The 11,168-nt window shown below is 39.6% G+C and overlaps 1 protein-coding gene across 2 annotated transcripts; it reads right to left on the bottom strand.

Annotated features, from left to right (window-relative positions):
• Positions 1-1,724: 1,724 nt before the first annotated feature.
• On the bottom strand, positions 1,725-4,667 carry s1pr3b (sphingosine-1-phosphate receptor 3b). Of its 2 annotated transcripts, none has more exons than XM_086096799.1 (2): positions 4,525-4,667; positions 1,725-4,374 (listed from the first exon to the last, which is right to left on the bottom strand). In XM_086096799.1, the coding sequence occupies exon 2, from the start codon at positions 4,343-4,345 to the stop codon at positions 3,185-3,187; it is 1,161 nt and encodes a 386-aa protein (XP_085952925.1). In that variant the 5' UTR covers positions 4,346-4,374; positions 4,525-4,667; the 3' UTR covers positions 1,725-3,184. The 2 variants fall into 2 exon arrangements, with proteins under 2 accessions (XP_085952925.1, XP_085952926.1); XM_086096800.1 differs by having other exon boundaries at positions 1,725-4,433.
• Between the last annotated feature and the right edge of the window lie 6,501 nt (positions 4,668-11,168).

Below are 11,168 nucleotides of genomic sequence, written 5' to 3' on the forward strand. Positions count from 1 at the left end.
TCATTTTAATTATTAAACTATTTTATTTTTACAGACTTATTTAATTTTAAAAACTATTTTTAATTATAATTATGTATGTTTATTTTCATTTATATTTAACATTTCCTGTACCATTTAATTTATATTTCATTATAATCATATATATGTATATATATGTATATATATATGTATATATATATATATATATGTATATATATATATATATATGTATATATATATATGTATATGTATATATATATGTATATGTATATGTATATGTATATATATGTATATATGTATGTATATATATATATACGTATATATATATATGTATATATATATGTATATGTATATATATGTATATATGTATGTATATATATATATACGTATATATATATATGTATATATATATTCATTCAGTTATTTCTTAAAATACACTACAGCATTTTCCATTTACTCTTAAAACTTTGATGCATTATATTTTTGTTACTTTTTACAGTTTTTTATATTTAATTTAATGCATTTTGTATTTTGATTTTAGATTGATTTATCCCTTATTTAAATGCTTTTTTTCAATTATATTTTTATTTTACATTTAACTTTTATCTGTAAATTATCTATATTTTTGTATTTGGTGTAATTTTTATTTATTATGTTATTTTAAGTCATTTCTGTTATATATTTATTACATGTTTATGTTATTCCAATTTTATCTGCATTGTTTTATTTGGTTTATTCCTTTATTTAAATGTGTTATTTTTTTGTCAGATTTGTAGTATTGTATTGAATGTTTATTTTATTGAGTCTTCACAATTGTTTAAAAATGTTTTTATGCGATATATATGTAACATTGATATTTATTTATTTTTGACAGAAAAGTTCTACATGACCACATTGTAAGTCAGGGGAAGTTTATTTTCTTCCATAAAGAAGACTTTTAAGGCTGGCCCTGAATGCATCACAGGGACGATTTGTGACCTCTGCTGGCCACATGAGGTAATAGCCACTGTTTTCGCTTCACATGCACGTAAAAACACACATGCGTCTCAGGGGTGTAGCTTCATGCTTTAAACGTTACTTAAGATTAATTTGGTAAAACAAAGAAAAAGGTTATCCACAGAAAAATGTGCAGTATTAAAGAATATTTACTTCCGTCAACAACCAGCAGGTGGCAGCCTCGCACCAACAGTCATGCCTTACCATACTGCAGCTCCTTTCATTCAAGCATGATGCTGTGGAGATGTACAAAGTCATAATTAGTGCAGAACGAGTATAATAAATAAGCTGTGATTGTTTCAAACAATCACGACAATAACGCTACATTAGGATTGCGATTACTGGAACACACTGACAGCGGTTCCTTTCGATCCATGACTGCATTTAAACTGGAGTTCTTAATGCAAGAGATTCCTATTTAGTGTCTGTAGCGGATTTTTTTGCGCCTACTATTAAGTGCTCTATCTTTATCACGATGCATGTGCAGAAAATACAGGTAAACAAGATCGAAACAGAAGTGGCCCAGTCATCCCGGCAACAACTTGATATGGCAGAGAACACTGCATTATTTCAATCATTGATCATTTTAATCTATATACATGTAAGGCCTGATTTTGATCTGTGGTTGTCTGATTTTGTGCCTTTACGCCTCAACTGAGTTTGTCAAATGTCTGATTTGAATCTGATTCTTCGCCGACGATACCCAAATTCACGTTGTCCCCCCCCCCCCCCCCCCTCCTGCTTTTATTGTAGATGACTCACAAAGACAAACTATATCTGATCACTCTCCACCAGCCACTCTGATATATGTCTCATTTTTATCGGCACACAATTGTGACCTGGTTCTGATCTGAGGTAATATGATTTTTTCTCCCCTTCCCACGCGTCACTGACTTGCAATCACAGACTATTTAATCTCTGTTTCCACGGCAGTCACTTTTGATTCATATCAGATTTTTATCTACGTCCAATCCAGGTCTGATTTGCATCCGAGGTACTTTTTAGTGACTTGATCAATCCTGTTTACGCTGCAGTCGCATTAGCAAAAATCTGTTTCATATCTATTTTTAATCCACAGAGACTAAAGCTTGATTCAGATTGTGGGTATCCGGTTTGATCTGATTTCATGCATTTCCAACGCCTAATGACAAGCTATATCTAAAGCAATCCATTTACACTGCAATCATTTTATTGGAAATGATTTGAATTCCGTCATGATAAAAAACTAAATTTTGATCTGTGAATGTCTGGTTATGATGTTTTCAGTGACTCACGAAGACCATCTGGATCTGATCAATCCCGTTTATACTGCAGTTATCTGGGAAAAATTCTGCCTCATATCTATTTTGAATCCAGATCAATCTAATTTACACTGCAGTTACCTAAGAAATAATCTGCTTCGTCTCTGTTTTTAATCCAAATCAATCTTGTTTACACTGCAGTTACTTGGGAAATAATCTGCTTTATATCTTTTGTTAATCCAGATCAATCTGGTTTACACTGCAGTTACTTGGGAAAAATTCTGCCTCATATCTGTTTTGAATCCAGATCAATCCCATTTACACTGCAGTTACCTGGGAAATAATCTGCTTCGTCTCTGTTTTTAATCCAAATCAATCTTGTTTACACTGCAGTTACTTGGGAAATAATCTGCTTTATATTTTTTGTTAATCCAGATCAATCTGGTTTACACTGCAGTTACTTGGGAAAAATTCTGCCTCATATCTATTTTGAATCCAGATCAATCCCATTTACACTGCAGTTACCTGGGAAATAATCTGCTTCATCTCTGTTTTTAATCAATTAAGACCAAGGCCTGATTCTGAGCCAGGATTATCAGGTTTTCTGATCTGCTTGCATGCATTTTTCCCCCTAGTGTTTGATATCACCCAATAACAGGCTATATCTATATCAGTCCGTTTCCACTGGAAATGATTTGAATCCCCATGGGATTGAAACCGAATTCTTTGTCTGCGAATGTCCTATTCTGATGTTTTTTTCTGGAGATAGAGATCGGAATAGGGTCACTTTAACCATGGAGAGTAAATCGTTTGGAAATCTGATTCCTATCCAAGTGCCCCAGAACCTGTTCGGGATTTAAAAAAAGGTCCAGTTTCCAACGGTCCCAGGTCAAGATTTGGACAGGATGTGCCTCACAGTCAAGGTGTCTTTGTATGTTTTTGTCACTTCTTAGTATGAAGACCGCCTCTCACTCGGTCCCGTCATTCTGGAGGAAGCTGTCAGCATCAACCCCGCTCGGCCTCGCAACCACCGACACCTTCCCGGGTCCGGAGTCCGCCTCCGCGTCCGGCCCCGCCTGCTTGCTGCCCTGCTGGTTGTGATTGTGGTTGTTCTGGCTGCTCCACGACTTGCTCCGGCTACGACTCGCCTCCAGACATTGCCTGTTCCCGCTGCCCGGCGTCGACGTTTTCCCCCGGTAGCAAAGACAACAAGCCAAACTCAGGAAGGCCCGTCGCATCTCGCGGCTGGCCAGCGTGTATATGACGGGATTCATGGCCGAGTTGAGCACGGCCAACCCGATGAACCAATCAGCCTTGTACAGGATAGGGCAGCGCCGTCGCTGCTCGCACGCCACGTCCACCAGGAGCAGCACGAAGATGGGCGTCCAGCAGGCGATGAAGACGCCCACCACGATGATGACGGTGCGCAACAGCGACATGGCGTGCTCCGAATTGCTATGCTTGCTCACCTTGCGGCTGCTGGACTTGACCAAGATGTAGATGCGGGCGTAGAGCACCGACACGGCCAGGAGCAGCACCATGAAGATGGTGATGCAGAAGGCCACGTACTTCTTGGAGTACAGCGGCAGCACGGTGGAGCAGTCGGGGAGGTCGCCGAGGCAGTTCCAGCCCAGGATGGGAAGCGCCCCGAAGCAGACGGCGATCAGCCAGCACGTGCCGATGAGGAGGAAGACTCTGTAGTTCTTGTTGGCGTCATAGGGCCTCATTTTAATCATGGTCAGGTGGCGCTCGATGGCGATGGCCAGCAGGCTGAAGATGGAGGCGCCCAACGCCACGAACATGCTGCCCTCGCGCACGAACCAGAGGGCGGGCGACAGGTGCAGGGTCCTCTCCCCGGACAGGAGCAGGTTGACCAGGTAGGCCACGCCGGCGAGCATGTCGCACAGCGCCAGGTTGCCGATGAAGAAGTACATGCGGTTGTGGAAGCGGTGATTGCGCCAGATGGCCACCAGCACCGTCAGGTTCTCCAGCACGATGAAGCCGCACACCACCAGGAACAGGAGGGTCTTCGTGTCCGGGGTGCCCGTTCCCGCACCGGCGTCCGCGCTGGGGCGGTGCTCCAGCTTGCCCGTGTAGTTGTAGTGCAGGTAGATGTGAGGATCGATCATTTTGCCGTCCGGGGGAGTTCAGGGGTCGGCTGTCGGGAGCACACGCCAAGAGAAGTGACGCTTCCACTCAGATACATTTTCCCACTTCCTGTTTGCATGCAGAAGGCTTTGAAGGTTTACCGTACAGCCGCGTGAGAGTTTTAAATGAAAAGCAGACGGATGTCGTCCAGCAGACTTACCAGAAGGACTTTGAAGGCTTCAGTCGATCCAAATGCGAAGTGCAAACGTGACATTTAGCTTCAGTTTGGTTTGGAAGTCAAAGTCCCGGTTGACCAACTCGCCCGATCCCCTCTCGCTCCGCACAGCGCACACCATCGCAGCCGTTTTTTTTCTTCTCTCCCTCCTCTTCCAAACTCAAGAGTTGACGTCGGCGGGCTGGAAGTCACACCCCTCCTTCCCTATGCCCTCCCTTCCTCATCCCCTCCCTCACTTTTCTCCTCCCTCCTTCCTTGAGTGCATACATTGAGGTTTTGCTTTCATTCGTCTTGCATCTACTCTGTCAACCACTTTTTATACGCGCGTGTGTTTCTTTAAGTTAATACACAGGGAGCCCCCTTCGCTCTCTTCCATCCATCCAATCCATCCATCCGTTTACGTATCACATATCAATCTGTCGTTTCTCATTCATTATTCATCCATTAGTCCATCCGTCTTTATTCGTTGGTCCATCCGTATTTTTATTCATCATCCATCCATCAACGGTTGTTTGCCGTCCAACCAAAGTTTTTTTTTTTCCTACCACTAGTTAATCTTTTTAACCATCCGCTCATCATTACCTATTTTTCATCAGCCGCCAACACGTCATCCATTCATCCTCTCACTTACCTTATCATCCATCATCAATAATTAAACCGTTCGTAATTGTTTCCCGCCCATCAATTATACATCAAGTCGTCTTGTTATTAATCAAAAGAGGTGCAACAAAATAGATTGGGGTCTGAAAATTTGGTTTTTGATTTAACTGGACTTCCTTTTGAATAAGTACATATCGAATTATATTTTATTGGAGAGTTCACACCAAGTATAAATCGGTTTAATGTTGCTGATGATTTGTTATTTTATTTCCATTGAATAGAATAATGTAGATTGGAGAGCTTTATCATGTTGTTAAATATTGCTAATTGCTTTTTCTTGCTGACTCTTTGTTTTAATTAGTTTTTATTTTTTGCTCGAGATGATCCTATGACACGGGATGACTTCCTCCTACACACAGCCCAGCCTCCTGGCGTACGACTGGCTGCCCACGAGAGGAGACATTTTGAGAGAAGGGGAGGTACTTGAAAGGGGCGAGCTCATCCTTTTGTTTCTGGTCTTCCTGACCTGACCTCATGTCCAGGAAGGATGGGCAGGACCACAGTCAATGATGATAAATATGATGATTCTGATGATGCGATGTGATGGAAACAGAAAGTAAAATTCTAAAACATCAACTGTAAAAAAAAACAAAAAAAAAACTAGTAACGTTTTTTCACTCAGTAAATTTGACATTTTGGATACACCAGCAATGCAGTATAGTGGCAAACAGCAAGCGTGGCATGGCTCAGGTGGTAGTGTCCCTAACTGAAGGTCATGAGAACGTTCCTCAACGCTTGAGTAACTTAAAAAAAAAAAACTTTCCTTGTAAAATTTACTTAGAATTTATGAATGTGAAAAAACCCAATCTCTCTCTCTCTCTCTCTCTCTCTCTCTCTCTCTCTCTCTCTCTCTCTCTCTACTTAGCAGAAACAAATATTTCACATGGGGTACATCACTGAAAAAAAGGTTGAAAACCACTGTCTTAGATGGTTATTATAGGATGGATGGTTCTGTTAGCATTTAGCATGTGGCTTAGCTGAGCTTCGGAACCTGTCACTAATGTTTCAAAATTACATGTGTACCTTGCAAAAAATAAATAAAAAATACCCACCTAGCATTCTGTAAGCACAAATACACAACATAAATAAATAAAATAAATAAATCCCTCTCTCTCTTAGTATATATATTATTGTCTATATTATAATGAAAATACCCAAACTATTAATCCTGATGCACATATGGCATTTGTAAAGCTGCTACTTTTAAATGTACTTCTTTTTTTTAAACCTCTAGTTTGATAAACGGCCTTGTTGGAGATCTGCTGATCGAGCACTGTTGAAGTTCAGTGACATGTTCTAGCAGTTTCCAAAGACAAAACCCATTTTTTTCCGCCCCGTGTGGGAGCCAATCATGGAATACTTGAATGTGGTTATGAATATGAACCAAGAGGAATGTTTGTGTGTGCCGTTAGCATTGTTAACGCAGTCACAGGGAATGAGCAAGCATCTTTCAGGGAGCAAATCTGGGAGCTATCATGGAGCGGGATTAACGGACACGGTTGGGGGAAAATCCAGAGGCTTTTTCAAAAAAAAAAGAAAGAGCCGTGTGGGGCGCACATCTGCATTTACATCAACGACGGTCCAAGAATGAAACCATCATCTAGCAGGAAGCCATAATGTGTGGTTGTGTGTATTCATAGACTACCACAGAAGAAGAAGAAGAAGAAGAAGAAGATGGGTGGAGGGCTCTATTTTTTTCCGATGGGACCACCCTCACTAAAGCGCTGGCATCTTGGGGTTTTGGGCTTGTCATCTTCGTCAGCAATTAGAGCGTCGCATTTTGCGCCGTCGCTGTCTGTCTCGCAAAGTTTTGATTCCCAGTTTACGCCAACGGCATTTGATGTCGCCCTGCAAGCCGCAACCCCCTCATTACCGAGAGCAGCGCAGCCTGGCTCGGCCTCACAGCTGGGAAAACCATTCCCCGGACTTTTCCACTGCTCAGCGGCAGCCAGGACTTGATATTGTGCGTGTTGGGAGTTTATTTGAGTTGCACGACCGCACTGCTGCAGCCGACGCTGTTGAAGGGGGGAGGGGGGGGGGGCTGCTCTGCAAAACAGCGCTTAACATGCACGAGGCAACTTGACGCCCTTCAAGTTGGACAATTTCACCACAAATGTCGTAAAAATAAATAAAAGAATCCACATCAAACTGTCAGCATATCTCAAAAGATTCGCAGCAACAAAAAAAAAAGTTTGACATGGGCTGCACTATTTAAAGAAAAAGGAGGGTGGACTGGATGAAAAGTGTGAATGTTAAAAAAAGAACACCTAATAGTATTTTTTTTTTCCTCTCATAATATCAAACCCACTTTAAAAGTATATATAGGCTAGGCTATATGGACACTGTATACTTTTTCTGTGTGTGAATGTTGATAAAATAGTGATTTAAGAGACATCATTTTGATGTCACAGAGCTATTTTCCCTGACCCATCCATCCATTTTCTTAAACGCTTGTCCTCACAAGGGTCGCGAGGGGGGGGGGGGGGGGGGGTGCCAGCCAATCGCAGGACACACAGAGACGAACAACCATTCATACTCATAATCACACCTATGGACAATTTGGAGTGTTCAATTAACCTGCCATGCATGTCTTTGAAATGTGGGAGGAAACCGGAGAAAGTGACCATGGACTCGATCTCACGTCCTCCGCACTTGGAGGCGGACGTACTAACCAGTCAGCCACCGTGTCGCCCTTTTCCCCCCAACCATTTTTAAATTTGATTTAGTGTTTTTATAACAAACTACATGGGCCACACAATTTAGTTCTTTATAAATAACTATTTTGTACTTATTTAACTATATACTAGTATATTCACTTAGAATTTTATATATAGGCCTCTATACGGTATACAGTACACAGCATAAACAGTATAATAAAACATATTTAGCATTTGTTTCTGAGAAGGAAATGTTTTTTTTTGCTTTAATAGTAGGAACAAATATGGGAGATGGAGTTAATAGCTTTGCACCTTCCTCTTTATGTAGCTGAGTGAAAAGGAGCTAATATTTGCACTGGCATCAATATTTACTCCCAAATGATGGGATGAGCCAACGGGCATGAAAAATTCTTGGCGCTCACCTGACAGGCATGAGCATATACGTAGATATGAATTATTAATATGCCATATAAAAGCATATTCCCACATTGAGTATATATATAGATCTAGTAATAAGTATTATGAAGGCATCCATAATTGATTCTAATGCAGCAATGGAAAGTGACCATAAGAAGGAGATAAGGACCCGAGTCTTTAGTGCAACGAGCGCATTGTGTAATGTGTTTGTCCAGAAGTGGTTTAAGGGCGGGAGTTAGGAGAGGTTAGCTTGGCCTAACCCGTCATTAGGGTGAGAGCGTGGCATCTAAGGGGGCACTGGGCACCTTCATCTGCAATTACACCCCAAGACCATGTCTTTAATTTCACCTTGAACATTTTTTTTTGTGCAGCGCCCCCCCAAGTGAGTGACTGAGATGGGTAACCCCCTTCTTTGCTTTGTGGTCATCGTATTTTGGGCCCCTCACATGCAGTGGAGACATAACTTCAGTTGCTATTTCTTGCTAGAGTGATCAGTTTATTTGTAGAGCCCCTTTCACACTGCTTGTAAAGATGACATTGTCTTCCTTTTGTTCTGTGTCATTGTTCTAGATCAGGGGTCAGCAACATTTGAGGCCAAATAAATAAATAAATAAATAAGTGGCAAACAATGACATTTTTAAATCAGATGAATCACATTTTGGAATTTTGATTAATCTCAATTAATCGCTTAATTCAAAAGGCTTTCCAGCAACATTTTTTTGCCCGCCAAATTTAAAGAGCACCTGTTCTGTGTTAATTCTTTCCACATTTAATGTTATGAGGATGTCTTCAACATTTATTGCTCCACTGCACACTCTCATCCTCCTCTTTTTCCAATCAGTTAATTTAAATGGGGGAAAAAATGAGTCCATTAGTTTGACATGAACAAATATTCTGAATGTCAAACGCAAACATTTATGAAATGCTTTACTTTAACGCATGTAGTTATGTTTATTGCTCAAACGCAGGCTGTGCTACCTTTAACTATCCAACTGTATTCATCTGCGTTAATACATGATTATTGTCAAATTTTTGACATTTTTGGCAATTTTATGGACATATTATAATTTTCTGCCTATTTTTTTTACTTTTTTGGACATTTTGTGGATATTTTTCACATTTTTTTCTGACTTTTTTTGCTATAAATTTATGGTAATTTTCCAGATTTCTTATTTTATTTTTGGACATTTTATAGTTGCTTTTTGAATGTTTCGTTTCTGCCTTAAAAAAATAAAATAATAATAATTTTGAGACTTTTTTTTGTTTTGCTTTTTTGGCAATTCCAAAGACATTTATGGTAATTTTCTGCCTTTCTTCTTCTTCTTTTTTGTGGGGGGTGGGGGGGGCATTTTATCATTACTTTTTGAACATTTTCTTTTCTGGCCTTATTTATTTATTTATTTATTATTCTTTGACATATTTGGCATTTTCATGGACATTTTATTGTAATTTTCTGATTTTCTACTGGGACATTTTATGATCACTTTTTGGACATTTTCAGGAATTTTTAAAAAACTTTTTCACCTACCGACAACTGACAACTTAAAAATTTGGACATTTTGGGGGGGATATTTCATTTTTTTTTTTTTTTATTTCATCATGAAATCATTCACATTTAAAGAATATTTTATCAAAAAAATAAAAATCAACCTGGCACTGTGTGGCTGCTTGTAAATCCTGAAATCTCCGTTGCTACATAGCGTACCCACAGACTTTCGCACAGGACTGCATGTGAAAGTAAGATGAAACCAGTGCAAAGGAGTTTTTCATCAGAAGATTAATGTAATTACAGAAGATGCTTGACTAGATGCAGCTGGTGTGTATGTTTTTCGTTTCGTTTTTATGTTTAATGCGGTTATGGTGTCTTTCAAATGATTCACGACGTGTGTGTTTTGGAGAACGTTGTCAAACAAAAGCAGTCCTTTGAAAAGATCATTTGCTATTCAGATGAAAGATTCAGATTGCACGCCTGCCTTACATCCGTGATGCAAATATGAGCATGGATTTATGCTGTATGTGCATGAAGATGAGGGATGCCGAGGAGGTTGGCCTAAACTGTTTACATTAATGTTATATACTGGATGTATGTGTATGTACTGTGCAGTATATAATTGCACTTCAAGGTATGAAATTTCAAGTTGCATTAGCTTGTAGTAATGTGCAGATGCTTAGTGTAAGAGAGAGTGTATCGTATGTGAGCGCACTTATTAGCAGACTTCAATGCATTTCTGCCTGAGACCCATTAGCGCTCCTCGTATCGACGTGGTCGTCGCCGCCACTCATCTTTAACATGGAGGAAGAGACATGCCCAATCACAGGTCAAAGTTTACGCACAGCTCGCTGACATGATGGCGGACTCCTTTACTTTTAAATGAATTTGTATTCCATCGTATTGATAATAAGCAGCACTAATGTCAACGCTAATGGTAATAATCTCAGCATAAAATTCTGTGAATATAATGAGACAATGTTTGTTTCAAAGATACAACACAAACAATTTCTGTTAGCATTTAGCATGAACATTTATTAGCTTAGTGCGTTTAGCGTTCCAGGGTGTACGTGAGATTTTAGAGGAACGTCCATGCAAAAATACTTTAAAAATAATTATTGAATTATAGAAATACAATATTTCAGAAAAAAATGTAGTTCATACTATTCAATTTCATTGTCATAAAAAAAAACTTCCTAAAGCAGAATGGTTTGACCCAAACTGGCATATGCCACCCAGCACCACCTGTCAATCATTAAATAGTTCAAAAGTTTAATAATCCAGACAATGATGGCACAACACTATTTTTTTTAAATTATTTCTGTTTTTAAACCAAAAATGCTTTCATGCTGGTTAAGGGGATACTTTGCAGAATTTTTTTTTTCACAGGGGTTACATCACTGAAA

The sequence above is a fragment of the Leptonotus elevatus genome, chromosome 15 (genome assembly GCF_054856555.1).
Source record: "Leptonotus elevatus isolate MCC_2025b chromosome 15, RoL_Lele_1.0, whole genome shotgun sequence".
Taxonomy (NCBI): Eukaryota; Metazoa; Chordata; class Actinopteri; order Syngnathiformes; family Syngnathidae; genus Leptonotus; species Leptonotus elevatus.

What these genes read in the sequence shown, in the direction of transcription:
- s1pr3b (XM_086096799.1), bottom strand. Translation starts at nt 4,345, where the DNA reads ATGATCGATCCTCACATCTACCTGCACTACAACTACACGGGCAAGCTG.